We start from the raw sequence: 18,415 nt of genomic DNA, 5'->3' as shown, positions 1-18,415 counted from the left end.
GCATTGTTGGGTTTATATGGGATAATTATTTGTATGGTTCCAGTTATATACTATATATTCACTAAAAACAAAAAATATCAATAACACCTAAACTAAAAGACAGGAACAATTACAGAATTATTTGTATAATACATTATATTTAATAGAGAGAGAGAGAGTTAGACACCGTTTTAGGATCATTAGTTGTCTAATGTTTCTCTATTGGAAAAAGGCATTAGTGCAACGGGATCAGGGCTTGATCCTAGACGACAGAACTGATCCGAGATCTGCCATATGGGAGGTCCTCGACAACCAGCGGCGGACTGCAGGGCCCCGCATTTGTCGCGAGAAGTCACGAAGTTTCCGGTGTTGTGTGTGTGTACCTGGAAACATGGCGGCCAGCTTCCGCGGCCGTCCTATCCGAAGTCTTCGGCTACGAGGTAAGCGTGTACAACTTGTACTGCCATTTTTACCATGCTCACTATAAAATAGAGGTTCTTAAGTACGCGATGACCCCTGCGTGTCTGCTCACAGTGTCGGTTACGTGTGCTTTTGACAGGTCGGAATGACAGCGGGGAGGAGAACGTACCGCTGGATCTGACCAGAGGTGAGCAGAGGCTTCATCACAGCCGATTACTGCTCAAAATGGATGAGCACAGTCTGTTAAACGAACCCCTACTGAAGTGATGCACCGTGCTGCCCTATCATGTCATGTCATTTGCCATCCCGTCAGACTCGCCTCACTGTTGTATAGCAGTGCCATAGCAGGCTAAGACCACATACACGGCATTAGCCCAGCTAACCTAACAAGCTAAGTTAGCCTCAGCTAGCTGCAAATGCTACCGAGCTATGTCGACGATCTGTTGTTTTGATTTGCGACACGGCGAGATCGTCAATTTTGAGCGATCCTGGGATGAGTTGAAGGTTGGAAAGCGGTGTATTAGCCGGTTGTATTGGTGTTTTGGTGTAGCGACCGCTAGCCAATAGTAGTGGGAAGGAGGGGACACATCCCTGGCTCTTAATGAGACTGTTGACACACAGTCTGTCAAGATGAACCACAATAGCATCACTGGCTGCACAGCCTAGAGTCCTGTCATCTCAGACCTGGATCGTCTTTAACAGTGGGGGGTTAATGAAGCTGTCAGATGTCATGAATGTGACCAACTGAATGATTTATTCCTAGGAAGATATAATGTTATTGATTTAGTATAAAAATGCATGTAGCCTAATCGCATCTAGCGTGTAACGCTACGACTACTCGATCCATCCTCCGGGACATACAAGTCACAAAATTGAATGACATTCCCAGAGATGTAGATGTATGGACTCGTACATACTGTATACATAACATTGAAATGCATAGTTACAATATTTGTTTTTGGTAAAACGAAGCGCTCTCGGATGCACATCGGATGCATGCTAGGACCTCAGACCTCAAACCTTCCTAGTCTCGTGTCTAGCCTCTGGAAAACGAATTACCAGCATATAGACACTGTTTAGGGAGGTTTACATAACCAGTCATTCATTCACCAAAAATATTCCGACATAAACCCTTTGTTTGTCGAACTGTCTCGGTATGAATCCCAACAAAGAAGAAGATGAAATCGCCTAGCTCAGTGGCCCCAGCCCCCCTCCTCCCTGGTTCTGCACAACAATATCTGTAAATTATGATTTAAACACTAGTCACATACAGATGTATGCATAGATATAAATATTTATCTCCCCTCCCCCCCACACAGAACCATCAGACAACTTCCGTGAAATCCTACAAAATGTGGCCAAGCCTCATGGAGTCAGTAACATGCGAAAACTGGGCCACCTGAACAACTTCATAAAGGTACGTTGCTGCTAGAACTAATTTGCTTGACTTATTTGTTCATTGTGTGTTTTGGATCTGGAGGTGGACATCCTAGTATAGCAAGCTTTGCATACAGCGGTACATCACACAGGAACAGATCAAGCGACTGTCGGGCGTGTTCCATCTTCTCCTACTTGTTACCGCATTCATTGGCTTGTAGCTGTCAACATGGCGGTGTGTCATTGTGAAGCTGACACTGAGTGAGCTTGAGCTCTTGAGTGTGCGTGTGTGTGTGTCGGGAGCAGCGTTTTTTTTGCTTGAAGAGGTTTAATGTGCTAAGTCTGCATTATGTGTAGTCCCATCATGGTAGGGACCAGGGCTTGAAGGCTTATCGGTGTTGTGGAGCTTCCTTGATATCAATGATGGTGTACGCTTTACTCTTTTGAATTCCTATAGCGTTGTGTTTTTTATGATGTCATTCAGTTGTTCCTTTGCAGAATAATTGTGCTGTGCACATTGGAAGCAAATGAGGGGTTTACTTTATGTTGTATCTACTATTACATAATGTTTATAGATCTTATTAGAAAAAATTCACCGGACATATTATATTGTTGGTTACCTGCAAACAACAATACAATTCCCAAACAGTATAAATGATGAGTTCCAATTCAGCTACTCGCTGCCAGATACAAAAGAACAATGTCCGAATGCTGCAAACCGCAACACAGTGACTGCATTTCATGACAGCAGCAGGGCATCAGGCTGTCGTACTTGTTAAGCGTTGCTTCTGTTGTAAATACACCTGACAGTCTTGTTTACAACTATTCACACTCGATCTGTGAGCGTGCTTGCATGCCTGCCTTATGTGTGAGAGTTTGAACGCCAGGCTACTGATTCCATATTAGGATTCCAGGACACCGAGGGTGAGCTAATCCCATGGAAAGTGTCACAGAGAGTGCTTCCCTCCCCCCCCCCCCCCCCCTCCCTCACACTACTCATTGGAACAGCACCCCCCCCCCCCCCCCCCTCCAGCACCGCACTGCTGCCTGTGCTGTCAGGCCCCCTCTCTTTCTGCTCTGGCACAAGGGAGATGCCGTCTTTCTGTGTCTCTCTCTCTCAGCCAACCCATCCGACTCTATAAAAAGATGAAAGGTCAAGTTGAGAAAGCTATTGTTATAATGATTATGGTCTTTCCTCAAGTTTCACATGACCAGGCAGGTCCAATCATTGTTCCGAAGTATAGTCATAACACGTGTTTAGTGGGAATAGGATTCAGAGTAGGTTTCATTGAACCGCAACACCCTTAGGGTCGGCATTGAGCGGGAGGCCATGTTGGACAAATCCCAATCCGTTTTCTTTTATCATTGCAGCTGCTATGCAGCATCGGCCACCATGAGGAGAAATTTGGGTTTACGTACGAAGAAATTATCATTTGGTAAGTAGTGTATTGTCAAGTCAGAACTTCCTCAAACTGCTATTGTAGCGTATGCATTTTGCCCATTCGTTTAATTCCTCACCTACCCTAACAACAATTGAGAAACCTCAGGACGGTTGTAAATAATCGTTAATAATAAATAACAGATCATAATTGTTGTGTATTGAGCATGTTCTTCAAATGCCACAAACTTCAACAATTTGAAAGATGGCCATTGGTCAATGGTCAAGCTGCTGAAGCAGACCATACAGCCTTGACTGTGTGCTTGTGTGTGTGTGTGTGTGTGTGTGTGTGTGTGTGTGTGTGTGTGTGTGTGTGTGTGTGTGTGTGTGTGTGTGTGTGTGTGTGTGTGTGTGTGTGTGTGTGTGTGTGTGTGTGTCTGGGGGTGGCTGTTTGACCGCTCTGTGCTCTTGGTCCTCCAGCCTGCGGCTGGCTCTCCTGAACGAGGCGAAGGAGGTGCGCGCGGCTGGGCTGCGGGCTCTGCGCTACCTGATCAGAGACACCAGCGTGCTGCAGAAGGTTCTCAGGCTGCAGGTGGACTACTTGATAGCCAGGTGAGGAACCCCCCTCTCAGAGCGCCCTCCTTGGGTTCACCGTGACCAGTCCATTGTTGTTTGTTTATTGTTTTATTGGTTAGAAGGATCCTTATTAGCTGTCACAAAAGTGGGGCGAGTTAGTCTTCCTGGGATCCACACAGAAAGACACAAAACATAACAATACACAAATCATAATTCAGGTAACGATGATCATCTAAAAGCAGTAAATCCTTATCAACATCATCAGAAATTATTCAGCTTTATTGTGTTGCCAGTTGACAGAGGAAACGGTCTGGTTTCTCTGATGAAGGCTGATGGGTTGGTGGATGTTATCATGACTGTGGTGCGTGGTTTGTCGGGGATGGTGAAGGTGAAGTGTTGATGATTTGTGTCCAATCAGGTGCATCGACATCCAGCAGAGCAACGAGGGCGAGAGGACCCAGGCTCTGAGGCTCGTCCGAAAGGTGAGATTAAATCCACCTTAATCTTTAATCTCCCGACAGCCTATCTAGCTGTTCCCACCTCCATGCGGGCCAGCCTGCTGGTTTAGTGGACAGAGCATAAGCACACTCAACTCTGGAGTAGGCACGGGACAACGTGATAATGTCATGTCAGGATTATCCTGGAAAAAATACAGATGATTCAGGATATTGTCACTTTAATCATGGAACTCTTTAATGTCGCGTTCCCACTGCAGGGTGCGGTTCGGTTCGGTTCGCCTCAGTCCGGTAGGGAGGGGGCGGTATAGCCCAGCTCAGTTCCGAGGTCGCGTTTCCACCGCCGACAGTACCCTTTATGGTAGGCCGGATGTCGATCGCCGCGGCAGCTACATAAACATCGTGACATCATAGCAGCGCGACAGAGTGTAGCCTGCTCAATAAAAACAATGGAAAAGTTGAACGCGACACATTAAACCAAGTGCTGCCATGGAAGTCGTCCAGCAACAGTTCCTGGCCTTTATGCTTTTCATATGGCAGTTAATCAACTTCCGAATGCAAGCTTTATTTGACGAAAGTTTGGAGGCTGCTGTCTGTTTGTTTTTATCCCCACGTCGCCTGGAAGTGACGATTCTGTCGACCAATTAACGGAGGGGGTGTGTAGCTCGAATTTTCCGGCACCCTTTCAGGCGTCTCAGTACCCCAACAGAGGAGTACTGAAGACGAGGGCAAAAAGAGTACGGCTCAGTCCGGGTCACGCCCACTTTCGGCTGTGGAAACGCAATCCGTACCGCACCTTTGCGAACCGAACCGTACCCTGCAGTGGAAACGTGGCATAAGGTGTACTAAAACATATTGGGATCACTTTTTCTTAACAATCCTTTCAGTGAAATCAAGTCCTCATTCTTCTGACAAATATACTCATTGTAAGTCTCTTTGGGTTAAAGCGTCTACTAAACGCCCTAGATGTAAATATTCAGTTTTAGTACCTTTCAACCAATTCTAAATAAATCAGGAAATCAAGGTAAAGAATAGACAATTAAAGAGGCGTACAACTACGACATCTACGACTGTATTATAGTGTACTCTTACTACCATGAATTCGACCCGTAATCCTGGTTTTATTCAAGTGAAAGACACCTTCACCTTGGTGCCCCTGAACCCTCTCTTCTCAGATCATCACGGTCAACGCCATGCTCTTCCCTACCTCGGTCGCCAACTCCCTGATCGCCGTGGGAACGGACGGACTGCAGGAGCGGGACCGCATGGTCCGCGCCGCCATCGCCATCGTCTGCGAGCTGGGTGAGTAGAGACGTCGCACATCTGTAAGTGAGAGACAGTTTTGTTACACAAGCACAACTGGGAAGCTGTGTGTAGTTCCAGTGGTGGAAGGCCTCGTACGCACACAGGTCATAAGCAGGCTAAGAACCAAAGGAAAATAATTAGAAACATTCAAGGTTCTGTTTGACTTTGATGGAACTGAATTCAAGTAAATCGCCTCATGCCCTCTCATGCTGAATGCTCGTTTGGGGAAGTAGCGTTGTGGTCTAGCCTGGCTAACGCCAGACCTCATATCGAGATCGCGTGCAAGGCAGCATGGGTACACCCAGGCTAGCTGCGGTCGCCTGTATTGTACTATTTCTGCGATCGAGGGATCCCCGTCCGAGTCTTAATCTATGAAACGCGTCAACGGTGTCCGCAGCCCTGAAGAACCCGGAGGTGGTGGCCAAGCGAGGGGGCCTCAGCACTATCCTCAAGAGCGTCATCGACTGTCGGCTGAGCCGCATCAACGAGGCGCTGATCACCACCATCCTCCACCTCCTCAACCACCCGCAGACACGCCAGTACGTGCGCGCGGACGTGGAACTCGAGGTACGCGCGTGCACGACCATGCTAGCGTAAAATGTATGCTAATGCCCGCACAAGGGGTTCGTTTTTTCTGTCTGGGATTAACACAGAGGTTTTTTCACACTTTCCTTTCCTCTAAACCGGCTATCAGTGTAAGGAAACAGATTGAGACATCCCATAAACACCAAGCCACGATAGCTACATTGATGGCATTTGATACCAATAGCAGGATGTCTATATTAATAGAGATGTCTATAGCGTTGCTTACAGCCCTCTGTGTTAACCCCGAGTGTTACTTTATTCAATTGAGTCAATATTTGCGAACATGTCTTTTGCTTTGCAGCAAATCCTGGCCCCATTCACGGATTTCCACTACCGCCACAACGCAGACACGTCAGAAGGGCAGCTCAAGTGAGTGTTGTGTGTTCGAGAGAGTGCATGGTGGGGGCTCGGCGTGAGGTGGTCGATTTGGGATTGTCCCCTCACATTCACACTACATGCGTCCGTCAACGATAGTGTCCGACCGGTATTATCAGCTGATATTTGCGATTTTTACGTTTATCGGCATCGGCCGATTTTTGTTTCAAAAGCAGTATCGGCTCCAAATATCGGTTCATGAAAATCGGTATTGGCGTATCGGGTCATCGGCTAAGGCTGATGAAAATGTATCTGTATCGTAGAAAATCCATATCGGTCGATCCCTAGTCGACGGATCTCATTGACTTTGCATGGGGCGCTCTCGAAATGCATTGTGGGTCCATCTGTTCCGTCGGCTCTGTTGCCCGCGTCAAAAAGTTGAGACATGTTCAACTTTTTAGGCAGCGATGGATCTGTCGGCCCATCACATCGCGTTATGCACCTATACGTAAATACACTGTCCAATGAAATCGCCTTTGTAATACAACCCGGGAAAACACATGGATACGTCATAAAGCCCCCATCCGTCAACGGACGCTTGTGGTGTGACCGTAGGGTCAGTGTTGGTGCCGACCGGTGAATGGCGTTGATAGTTCCTTGTGTTAAATCCTCCCTAAAAATAGCTCTTCAATGTGATTGTTTATGAAATGACATTGCAGTTCAACAGCCATGATTATAATGTTTTTGTCAGGATTGCTTTACGTGCTTTGTTTACAGATATGCAATGAAGTCAGTTCCAGGTTTTTATCAAAAAATCGCGAGCTTTCTTCTGACACAGATAAACGATTATGTTTTTTTAAGATGATGTTGTTGTCCCTACTGTGGTGTTGGTTCTTGTGTTTCAATGAACGTTTTGTTTTCACCGGTTGATGTGTGTGTCGGTCTCTCCTCAGGGAGGATCGGGATTCCCGCTTCCTGTCCAGTCGGATGGCCATAGTAGCAGCGTTCCGTTCCTGGTCCGGTACGTGTCTTATGATTCACACACTTACACTTTAAACGCATGTTATGGGATTTCATGTGTGGTTTGACTCTTGCTGCTTTTCTGTCTTGGTTTGTGATTCCAGGGATTATCAACCTATGCAAGGCCGGGAATTCTGGAATCCAGTCTTTGATTGGCTTACTCAGCATACCTAACATGGAAGTTAGGGTGAGTAATGGCTAACTCTTTCTCGGCTCTTTTGATGAATGCGGTGGTGGCAGTTGGTGTTATTGTTTGATCATAAAACATCAAAGGAGAGGTGTGTTGCAGCCGCAAACTTCTGCGAGTCAGTAATATTAACTAGAATTCATTTTCATTTTCTCCTTGATGTAGTGATGGAATTTTACATTTCACATGAACCAAGCAGTTTTTCCCCCACTTGAGACGGAGGCCAATGAATTCAGTGAGATGAACCTCCGGAAAGCAACATCTGAGTACATTTGCCACAGCTATGATGTCTTTGAATCATAAAGGGGTTGCATCATTGAGGAAAAAAGTAATTTTAAGACACTTCTTGACACCAAAGCATTTGATTTAATAGAACATGATCAAGAGAAGATACAGGCAGCGAACTACCAAGCGTCTTCGATGAGGCAACGGGTGTACGTGATTCTCATTCTCAGCAGTATAGGCCAGGAGCATAGTAACTTGTCAATTCAAATACTGAGTCTCTTGAGTTGATGAGCGGTTCATTGTGAAACCAGGCCGGGCTGAGGTTGGGGTGACACCATCTAAAAGGATTGAGTTAGTCTATACAGGGACCGAGGGGAAGCGGGCCATAAGTCATGGGGGTAGTGTTAAGATCTCATGGTTATATTGTCAGTAGAGGAAGAGAGATTTCTTTGAGGTCCTCCTAAGAGACTTCTTGCAAAGGCTTACCCAATTATAACTAACTGGTATAGAAGGTTATGTTTTATGTGGAGTGTTATTTATATTTTCCGGGACAATTTTGTTTAGGAATTATACAATGCAAGCAGTCAATCTCGGCGTTTGAGCATAATAAGAAGAGCGAATGTAGAGTAAGGAAAAGGTGAAAATAATCATAATGCATGTCTAGGGAACGTTGGTGTCAGCCACCAATCACAATGTGATTAGAGAGTGCAACACACGGGAGTCAATTATAGGTCAGCCGTTGTAGGGTGACACGGTCACAGTACGAAGTTGCGGAATGATTGCAATCACAGCCGTGTGTGGGAGGAGAGTAATATTTCATCCGAATTGAAATGATGAAATGTACTTTAAGCAGTGTGTAGGAGTATTGCCGCTTTAAAGGAAGGAAACGGGTGTACAATTAGTTAAACGTTTGTCATTTTTACTGCTTAGTTCACCTTGTAACACTTTCAGTTTGGCTCTGCCTGTATAGGTAAAACGGTGTGTAAATGGTTAAGCTGACCGGCTCCTGAATGTTATTTCCCCCCTACAGAAAGGCTTGCTCGAGGTCTTATACGAGATATTCCGGCTTCCTCTGCCTATTGCAACCCAAGACTTCACAGAAGCTCTGCATAGTGTTGGTAAGTCGAAACGCCCATGACTTTCAGATTGCACCTCTTGCTACACCATCTAGCTAGTTTCCTATTGATCCCAGCCTCGCTCTGCATTGCGTGTCGCGTCGGTCTCTGTGTGGGTGTCATGGGTCGTACTGATCTCCTCCTCCTCCTCCTCCTCTCCCCCCCAAAGACCCCAGCAGGGGCCAGGACAGCTGGAGACTCTCCGATGGCTTCGTGGCCGCTGAGGCCAAGGTCCTACTCCCTCACCGGGCTCGTTCCAGGTGTGCCCCTCTCTCTGCCAAGGCTCTGCTAGCGCTGAGAATAGCATCCATAGCCACTGCTATGGTCGAAGCGGTTGTGTGTTTGTTCAAGTCCATTGCTAATTCTTTGTTTGTTTGTGCTCAGGCCTGACCTGATGGACAACTATCTTGCATTGGTGCTGTCGGCCTTCATCACTGGGGGCCTGTTGGAGGTGGGTTGATGCTCTCTGCCAGCCTGCAGTATGTGCCGGTTCTCATAGCCAAACGGGGATGGCCAGTGTCTTGGTTTTTGTCCATTATATCTTTACGGATGCACTTCTTATCTTGGTTATCTTTGCTCATGTTGCTGTTTCCCCTCACCGTCCTAGGGTCTGGTTGAAGTGGTGACCAGCAGTGAGGACCAGCTTGCTGTCAGAGCCACCATTCTCCTGGGAGAACTCCTGCACATGGTAATGGAACGTTGGTGTTACGGGATGCAATAATCCGAATTTTCAGGGCGATACTAATCACAGATTTCATTTACATTAAACAGTGAAATATAGGCCAGAAGGCTCATTTAAAAGACAGAACAATGAATAACCTTTTAATATATTATGGATGATGGTGGAAGTCACTTGATTGCCTCCTGGAAAAAGCTATCTTCTTATTGATCGGCCGAAGTCATTTCACATGTTTAGCTTATATCGGCCAATAATGATCAGTTGGTGTGTGTTATTGCTCCTCTCAGCTGCAAGGTAATATCAGTGGCTGATTTAAAAAAAAAAAAAAAAAAAAAAAAAAAAAAAAAAATTTCTCTTCTCCACCCTTGTCTTGTGCAGGCCAACACTATCCTGCCTCATTCCCACAGCCATCACCTGCATTGTCTCCCCACCCTCATCAACATGGCAGCCTCCTTCGACATCGCCCCGGAGAAAAGACAGTGAGTTCGGACATGGCACGGAAGCACAAACGAGTTCTGTTTCCCATCACAAACGCTTCCTGCCTTCCTGCACTTAACCGTGTCAGACTCTGCGATGGTTATCTGAGAGAATATCTCAGGCCCTGCCACTCATATCTGCCGGTGCCGTGTTGTTCCAGTCGAGCGAGCGGGGCGGTCAACCAGCTGAAGCGCTTCCATGAGAAGAAGAAGCAGGGACTGAAGCCCTGCAGCCTGTACCTGGACCACATCATCCGCAAGTCTTTGTCGGCGCACAGCCGCAGGGACACGCACACGCGGGCACACCGAGACATCTACGCCATCAAGGTACGTGGCAGACGCACGGCAGACGATGGCCTACTTTTGGACATTTCATTTAACGTTTAGCTGAAAAACAGCCCAAAACATAATGGATGATATTTGATCTAAAAACAGAAATTATGTAATCACTTATGTAATAAGTAATTTTGTATTTTATTAATTGTAGCCATTGTACAATACTGAATTATATATTACTGCGGTTTTTTATGAAATTTGGCTTCCAACAGTTAATGTAACACAAATAATCATTTTGATGCATCACTATTTGTACAACATGAAGGCGTCTCTTTTTGTTTATTTGTGTTTTTCTTTATTGTGCGTAGGACACGGAAGAGGCTCTGATGACGAACCTAAAAGACAGCCAAATTCTCAACCACAAGCACAACCTGGAGTGGAACTGGCTGCTCATCGCCACCATCCTCAAGGTGGGCCTTCACTCGACGCCTCATAACCTGAACTCGTCTGTAGCTGAAGGCCTCATTATGCTTCTGTGTGATTTGTCTGAATCCTTTGGCACACACAATGCAACCATGTTGCAAACCGTATTCAATTGTGCAGCCTACGCTACAAGGGGTCCTTACACTAAATGTCCACTAGAGGGGTATTTATCGACCAACCGATTTGCAAAACTTCTGTGGATGAATCATCAAAAAAAAAACTACTTTTTCAGACAAAAAAAAAAACTTTTTTTTTCAATAATAACTGGTGAACAGACCATTCTATTGTATTCAACTGGAGTTTAACAAACTTTGTAAAAAGTAAAGCATTTAGAAGACTTCAACGTTTATTCAAATAAAAATTGAAGCTGAGTTATCTGTAGCCTGGAACCGCTAGAGCTACGCGTGCAGCCCCACTCGTCAAGTCCCCGATCAGTGATCTGCCTCATCAAGGTGGATGTCACGTTGCAGTAGTGCTCTTTGATTTGAGGGACAGAACACATAAAGGCTCGGTCTTTGCACCCATGCTTAGGGCTGAACGATTAATCAAATTCAAATCGAAATCGTGATGTAATAGAACTTGATATTGAAATTGCAAAGGCTGCAATTATAAAATTTTATATATATTATTATTTTTCTTTTACAATTCAAAAGTTAAATAAAGATGTTGTAGTATAAATTCATCTCAACACCTCGGCCTGGCTTTTAAGGAAAGGGCAGTTTATATGTTGACTGCTTCCAATGTTGTGTTGGTCATGCTAAAGAATGATTACTTTTGTAGTGAATAATACACAACAAAAGGAGCTTCATGAATTAAAAAAATCGCATATTAAATCACATTCGCGATATTGGTCAAAATTATCGCATAATTAGATTATTTCCCCAAATGGTTCATCCGTACCCCCGTTGCGTTACGACCAGACGCCCGGTTATCATGCTCTCACGTTGCTGAAGTTCGACCATGTGCGGACCTGTGTGTTCACTCCTCACATGATAACGTTTGTCTCTTCCCTCAGTGGCCAAATGTTAACCTCAGGAACAACAAAGACGAGCAGATGCACAAGTAAGACGGCCCCCTCCATCAGCACCACCCCCCCCCCCCCCCCATCTAGCCCTAAACCCACCTCCTGCCTGTTCTTCCACCTTAAACTATGGTTTTACCATGCACAATACTAACTTTGTACTTTATTTTAGTATTTATTTATTGCATTTTTTACTTTTTAAGTATGGAAGCTATCGGAGGAATTGTGCGGTGATTGTCTGTCTTGAAGCTCCAGTGTCACTGTCGTTTCCTGCAAAGGATGATTAAAATGATCGATCTATTATCCATCTAAAAAGACCCTTCTCTGTGGCGTTGCCTCCAGGTTCGTGCGGCGGCTCCTGTACTTCTACAAGCCCAGCAGCAAGCTGTACGCGGGGCTGGAGCTGGACCACTCCCGGGCCCGGCACCTCACCGTGGTGGGCTGCCAGTTCATAGAGTTCCTCATGGAGTCCGGCGAGGTGAGCGAGCGCCGTCCCACCGCAGACACACACACACACACACACACACACACACACACACACACACACACACACACACACACACACACACACACACACACACACACACACACACACACACACACACACACACACCCTACCTTTACATGGTGGACATGACGGTTCCTTTGTTGATCACGGTACCCTCAAAAGTCAAAGTCAAAGTGAACTTTATTGTCAGAACGACCATGCAACAAGTTATATATAGAGGACCGAAATTGCGTTTCCCCATCCTCCAAATGCGCTATTAATATATTACCCAAACAACACATAAAATAATAACCTAATGGTGCAAAAAGCCGACAACAAACATATAACGTAACATAATAATAGTGCAATAAGACAACAACAAATACACACAACATATATACACAGACTAGATTATACAGAAAATAATCTTCGCAATGTTATGAGGTAGTTATTGTGGTTCAAATAAAGGTGCCCTATAGTCAAGTGACCCCCTGCCCCCTAACCGAGATGCTCTCCCCCCCCCCCCCCCCCCCCCCCCCCCCCCCCCCCGTCGACGTGAGCAGGAGGGCCAGGGCTACCTGGAGGAGCTGGTGAAGGACATGGTGGCCTGGCTGTCGCTGTCCTCGGGGCAGAAGCCCGAGAGGAGCCTGCAGAGCAACGGCCTCATCACCACCCTCAGCCAACACTACTTCCTCTTCCTGGGGACGCTCTCGGCCAACCCGCACGGCGTCAAGCTGCTGGAGAAGTGCGGCCTGTTTCAGTGGTAGGTCGGGAGGGCGGGCCCACACCAAAAAAATTAAAATAGACGTCTTTCAAATTTTTTTTATAAATAAATGACTTTATTGTCAAGTGAAGTTTATTTTCTTCTTCCGTTTCACTTCCTTGCAGCCTGCTGAATCTGTGTTCGTTAAAGAACCAGGACGCTGTCCTCAAGCTGACCGTCTCCACTCTGGACTACAGCCGCGACGGCCTGTCCAGAGTCATCCTCTCCAAGATCCTCACCGCAGCCACCGATGTAGGCCGCGCACCCACCCACCCACCCACGCTAGCAAGCACTCACTCACTCACTCACTCACTCACTCACTCACTCACTCACTCACTCACTCACTCACTCACTCACTCACTCACACACACACACACACTCTCCCACTCACTCACACACACACTCTCCCACTCACTCCCACTCACTCACACACTCACACACTCTCCCACTATCTCACACACTCCCTCCCTCTCACTCCCAGATCCATAAACCTGTTGTCCGCTCTATCCCACTCTATGGACCGGACTCACCCCCCCCCCCGCCCCCTGCCTTGTCCCCACAGATCGGCCGCCTGTACGCCACCAAGCACCTGCGTGTGCTGCTGCGCGCGGGCGTGGAGTTCTTCAGCAGCTGGGGCATGGAGCTGCTGGTCACCCAGCTCCACGACCACAGCAAGGCCGTGTCCATGGAGGCGCTTGACATCCTCGACGAGGCCTGCGAGGACAAGGTGACACGCCCGCACACACTCACTCACTCACACACAATCACGCTTTATGATGCTAGCGAGGTGTGTGTGTGTGTGTGTGTGTGTGTGTGTGTGTGTGTGTGTGTGTGTGTGTGTGTGTGTGTGTGTGTGTGTGTGTGTGTGTGTGTGTGTGTGTGTGGGGAGACAGACATGGTCAGCACTGCTCAGTGTTTGGATAAAAAAAAGAAAAGCTTTGTATGTCAGCTGGTAGATTGTACATTGTTCCACTTTGCTATTCATGCCGGTGTGTGTGTGTATGCGTGTTCTGTCTAACCTGGCGTGTCTTGCTGGTTCACAGGCCAACCTCCACGCTCTGATCCAGCTCAAACCGGCTCTGTCCCACCTGGGGGACAAGGGCCTGCTGTTACTCCTCAGGTCGGTCCACTCCGCGCCACACCACACAATCACAACAACACGATGACAACAACCACATCCTTTCAGTCGCTAGTCCACAAAGTCTTGGAAGTGACTGCTTTGGAAAGGGCTTGTGACCCAGCGTTAACGGATACGCTCTCACCCTCGCGTGTTTAGGTTCCTGTCCATACCCAAGGGCTTCTCCTACCTCAACGAGAGGGGCTATGTGAGCAAACAGCTGGACCGATGGCAGAAGGTAAGACCCCTGTTTACAGCCGCCGCTCAAGACGACCGCGTCTGAGACTGTGGTGGGACTCTAAACACGGGCTTCCTGTGTTGTGGCAGGAGTACAACCTGAAGTACGTGGACCTCATCGAGGAGCAGCTCAACGAGGCGCTGACCACGTACCGCAAGCCGGTCGACGGAGACAACTACGTCAGGCGCAGCAACCAAAGGTGAGGGAGAGAGGGTGTAGGAGCTCACCCCTCAGCCAGCACCTTGCTCTTCAGACCGCTTGCTGCTAGGGGACATACTGCACTAATCGTCCCCTGAGTTCTTTTGTTTGAGACCTTTTGCTTAACCCGTCCTCCCCTTTTCATGACTCTAGGTTACAACGACCAAACGTCTATCTCCCTGTGCACTTGTACGGTCAGCTGGTCCACGACAAGACAGGCTGCCACCTGCTGGAGGTCCAGGTACCCACAAAACCGCTCCCCTCCCCCCCCCAACGGCATTTACACTAATGTCATGCAGGATTTAGCTTAGGTTATTTTGGCGCAGAAAATAACTGAGGCGGGTTGATGACAACGTAAAGCTAACTACTTCCTGATGTTCTCCTCCTCCTCCTCCTCCTCCTCCTCCTCCTCCTCCTCCTCCTCCTCCTTCCACTTCTTCTTCTCCTACTCCTCCTCCTCCTTCCACTTCTCCTCCTCCTCCTCCTTCCACTTCTTCTCCTCCTCCTCCTCCTCCTCAGAGTGTGGTTCCAGACCTCAGCTACACGGTCCGCTCCCCGATGCTGGACACCTGGGAGGGCATCAAACATCTGAAGGCGGCACTCTGGGCACTGGTCGGTACCCGTTTGTGTTCACCACCTCCCTCACACCCACCCTGTGTGTCACCGCACGCGGCGGAGAGAGATCTAACGGAGCCCCCCCTCTCTCTGCCCCTGCAGGCCAACATCGGCTCCTCCAACTGGGGCTTGAATCTCCTGCAGGAGGAGAACGTCATTCCTGACATCCTGGCCATGGCGCAGCACTGCGAGGTGCTGTCCATACGGGGGTAAGAGCCTGCGGTGAACGCCCGTGGTCATGACGTGCGTTGTTGTGACGACCTACGCCGTGTGGGAGGCACGAGAAGAAGAGAGAGGGGTTTTCTGAGTTTCTGTTGTTGTCGTCGGATCGCGCTTAGTCGACATCGCCAACCTACACCATATTTTTCCATCCCCCCCACGCAGTTTCCGACACCAGCATAACAGATTGGTTTTGTAAATCTCCCACATGGTTTGACCCGCATTCGGTTTGTCTACTCTGGGCTCTTTAAGTTTCGTTTTTTGGATTTATCAATTTATGATGATCATGAGCTTAAAAAGGTTATAGAAACGGATCATACAACATGTGTGATGGGTTTGTCCCAGGTTTAGTTTCCCAACCACTACCTCCACTGCAGACATCTGAGTATATTGGTGTGTGCGTGTGTGTGTCCGTGTGTGTGTGCAGGACGTGCGTGTACGTGCTGGGGGTGATCTCCAAGACCCGGCAGGGCTGCGAGGTGCTGAAGCAGCACGGCTGGGACGCGGTGCGCCACAGCCGACGAACCCAGTGGCCCGTGACGCCCGAGGAGGTGGACGCCATGCTGACCTCGGAGCTGTCCTCGGTGCCCAGCACGCTCAGCCTGAACTCCGAGTCCACCAGCTCGCGCCACAACAGCGAGAGCGAGTCGCAGCCCAGTGAGTCGCGTGGATGGATTGTTTTTTGGCGATTTGATGATTTGGCAAAATAATCGAATTGCGATTTATTTTTGACCAATATTGCGATGGCCATTTAAAATGCGATTTTTTTTTTCATTCATTAAGTTCCTTATGTTCTGTATTATTCACAAAAAAGGAAATAAATCATTCTTTAGTATGACCAACACAACATTGGAAGCGGTCAGCTTATAAACTGCTGTTTCCTTTAGGCCAGGCCGATGTGTTGAGATGAATTGATATTATAACATCTTTATTTAACTATAGAATCTTAAAAGAAAAATAAATATAAATCGTACTGATTCCAGTCAGTAACGGTAACAAGTCATTCAATCAATTTTTTACATTTTTTTAATCGCAGCCTTTGCGATTTGCGTTACGTGTTCTATTACATCTAATTGTTGGACCAGCGTGTTTGGTTGGCTCATGCAGAAGTATGGAAGGGTTCGACAGTAATGGTTGGCTGAGGGTCCATGACCAGTTGAATATCCCGTCAGGAGCGTTCAACTTTTCAACCCACTAGCACACGATCGGCCCTATGCTACAAAAAGAAAGATAAATGTATATTTTGCATTATACTATTTTTAAATCCTCCAGTGTGGTACGTAAATGGCTGTCTGCAGGGGGGATTGTTCCGTTTGTCTTGTTTGTCTTCGTTCAAATTAATGATTAAACATGTTAAGTACCAAAAGTCCTTGTTTTTATGCTCAAACGCTGATAATGACTGAATCATTGAGCGAGAGCCAGTAAAAATTGTCATAGGGCAAGTTAGTTTCAGTTATTTGTTACTAATAATTAGTTTTGACTATTTAAAAAAAAAAAAAATCATAAAAAAAAAAAGCATCCACTTAAGGACATTTCTTAAGGTCTGTGTTGGCCTCTCGCCCGCAGGCATGTACATCATGGACGACGACAAGTGCGAGGTTCTGGAGCACCTGGACGAGTCCAGCTACCTGCGCTGCAAGCCGGCCAAGGAGCGCAGCCCCTTCACCATCCTGGCCTCCACGCGCTTCGTGCGCAACCGCCTCATCAACTCCCTGTCGCTGCCCAGCAAGAAGCTGCGCTCCACCAGCGACCCCAAGATGCCGTCGGGCTCCCAAACGCCCACGGAGCTCAAGATGGGCATGCGGCGGAACCGCACGGTCACGGAGCCCTCGGTGTTCAGCTCCAGCCAGAGCGACGTCTTCACGCCCATGTTCAACGGCCGGGCCGTGCCCAAGAGCCCCACCGTCAGCCTGGAGACGTCCTTCGTGGGGACGCGGGGCGACTCGGAGGAGCAGCTGTCCGAGGGCAGGCTGACCCGGGGAGGCGGGTCGTCCGGGGGCCTGGTGCTGGGGGTCCTCGGGGCGGGGCACGCGGCCGGGGACCCCCCCCCTGCCGGCGGCGGCGGGGGCCGAGACCGGGAGCAGAGCAGCCGGGAGCGACTGGCGGATGGCGGCGGCGGCGGCGGCGGCGTTGGCGGGGGCGGTTCCACTGTAGGAGGAGGAGGAGTAGGAGGGGGGGGCGGCGGCGGGGGCGGGACTCAGTTCAAGAGCCGCAGCCAGAGCTTTAACACGGACACGACCACCAGCGGCATCAGCTCCATGAGCTCCAGCCCGTCCCGGGAGACGGTGGGGGGGCCCGAGCAGGCGGACCCCGAGCAGCCCGACTCGGCGGACTGCGTGAGCCTCAACACGGTGGTGTCGGCCAAGACGGACAAGACGCTGCTGACCCTGCTGTCGCCGCAGTCCCCCGAGTCGGACGACCCCGACCACCACGACGACGACCACGACGGCCACGACGACCACGACGAGCCCAAGGCCGGCGCCGTGGCGCTGGTGCCGCCGGGCTCGTCGCACACCCTCCCCCGCCGGGCGCACTCCTTCAAGTCGCCGTCGGTGGCCAACATCAAGAGCCTGGCGGACTGCAGCTTCATGTACACCAGCCCGCGCGACGCGCTGGGCTACGCCACGCTGAAGCGGCTGCAGCAGCAGCGCATCCACCCGTCGATGTCGCACAGCGAGGCGCTGGCGTCGCCCGCCAAGGACGTGCTGTTCACCGACACCATCACCATGAAGACGGGCAGCCTGGACTCCCGGCTCACGCCGCGCAGGTAGGCCCCGCCCCCCCCCGATGAGTGAGTGGCACCCGGAGGTTAGCGAGGCAGAGTGGGTTCAGTGTGTGGCTGTTTGTCTTTAAAACAACGGGATTCATACCTTTTCTTTTCTTATTTGGCAAATCTCATTTGGTTT

At 48.7% G+C, this 18,415-nt stretch overlaps 1 protein-coding gene across 1 annotated transcript in view; it reads left to right on the top strand.

Annotated features, from left to right (window-relative positions):
* The first annotated feature begins 338 nt into the window (after positions 1 to 338).
* Positions 339 to 18,415, top strand: part of LOC130392351 (rapamycin-insensitive companion of mTOR-like) — a 27,492-nt gene continuing 9,415 nt past the window's right edge. The window contains exons 1-31 of the mRNA XM_056602840.1: positions 339 to 419; positions 539 to 586; positions 1,719 to 1,816; positions 3,148 to 3,212; positions 3,635 to 3,766; positions 4,149 to 4,212; positions 5,361 to 5,487; positions 5,888 to 6,057; positions 6,377 to 6,444; positions 7,344 to 7,411; positions 7,515 to 7,597; positions 8,853 to 8,940; positions 9,107 to 9,197; positions 9,322 to 9,388; positions 9,545 to 9,625; positions 9,995 to 10,095; positions 10,254 to 10,419; positions 10,737 to 10,838; positions 11,867 to 11,913; positions 12,215 to 12,350; positions 12,923 to 13,122; positions 13,248 to 13,374; positions 13,685 to 13,849; positions 14,166 to 14,242; positions 14,399 to 14,477; positions 14,567 to 14,676; positions 14,829 to 14,916; positions 15,195 to 15,287; positions 15,393 to 15,499; positions 15,937 to 16,166; positions 17,076 to 18,276. Of these exons, the coding sequence (XP_056458815.1) occupies positions 371 to 419; positions 539 to 586; positions 1,719 to 1,816; positions 3,148 to 3,212; positions 3,635 to 3,766; positions 4,149 to 4,212; positions 5,361 to 5,487; positions 5,888 to 6,057; positions 6,377 to 6,444; positions 7,344 to 7,411; positions 7,515 to 7,597; positions 8,853 to 8,940; positions 9,107 to 9,197; positions 9,322 to 9,388; positions 9,545 to 9,625; positions 9,995 to 10,095; positions 10,254 to 10,419; positions 10,737 to 10,838; positions 11,867 to 11,913; positions 12,215 to 12,350; positions 12,923 to 13,122; positions 13,248 to 13,374; positions 13,685 to 13,849; positions 14,166 to 14,242; positions 14,399 to 14,477; positions 14,567 to 14,676; positions 14,829 to 14,916; positions 15,195 to 15,287; positions 15,393 to 15,499; positions 15,937 to 16,166; positions 17,076 to 18,276 (4,328 nt within the window). The 5' untranslated portion in view covers positions 339 to 370. The remainder of the gene's footprint in view (positions 420 to 538; positions 587 to 1,718; positions 1,817 to 3,147; positions 3,213 to 3,634; positions 3,767 to 4,148; positions 4,213 to 5,360; positions 5,488 to 5,887; positions 6,058 to 6,376; positions 6,445 to 7,343; positions 7,412 to 7,514; positions 7,598 to 8,852; positions 8,941 to 9,106; positions 9,198 to 9,321; positions 9,389 to 9,544; positions 9,626 to 9,994; positions 10,096 to 10,253; positions 10,420 to 10,736; positions 10,839 to 11,866; positions 11,914 to 12,214; positions 12,351 to 12,922; positions 13,123 to 13,247; positions 13,375 to 13,684; positions 13,850 to 14,165; positions 14,243 to 14,398; positions 14,478 to 14,566; positions 14,677 to 14,828; positions 14,917 to 15,194; positions 15,288 to 15,392; positions 15,500 to 15,936; positions 16,167 to 17,075; positions 18,277 to 18,415) is intronic.

Source organism: Gadus chalcogrammus, chromosome 11, assembly GCF_026213295.1.
Source record: "Gadus chalcogrammus isolate NIFS_2021 chromosome 11, NIFS_Gcha_1.0, whole genome shotgun sequence".
In the NCBI taxonomy this organism is placed as follows: domain Eukaryota; kingdom Metazoa; phylum Chordata; class Actinopteri; order Gadiformes; family Gadidae; genus Gadus; species Gadus chalcogrammus.
This window is presented reverse-complemented; position numbering and strand designations above follow the sequence as displayed.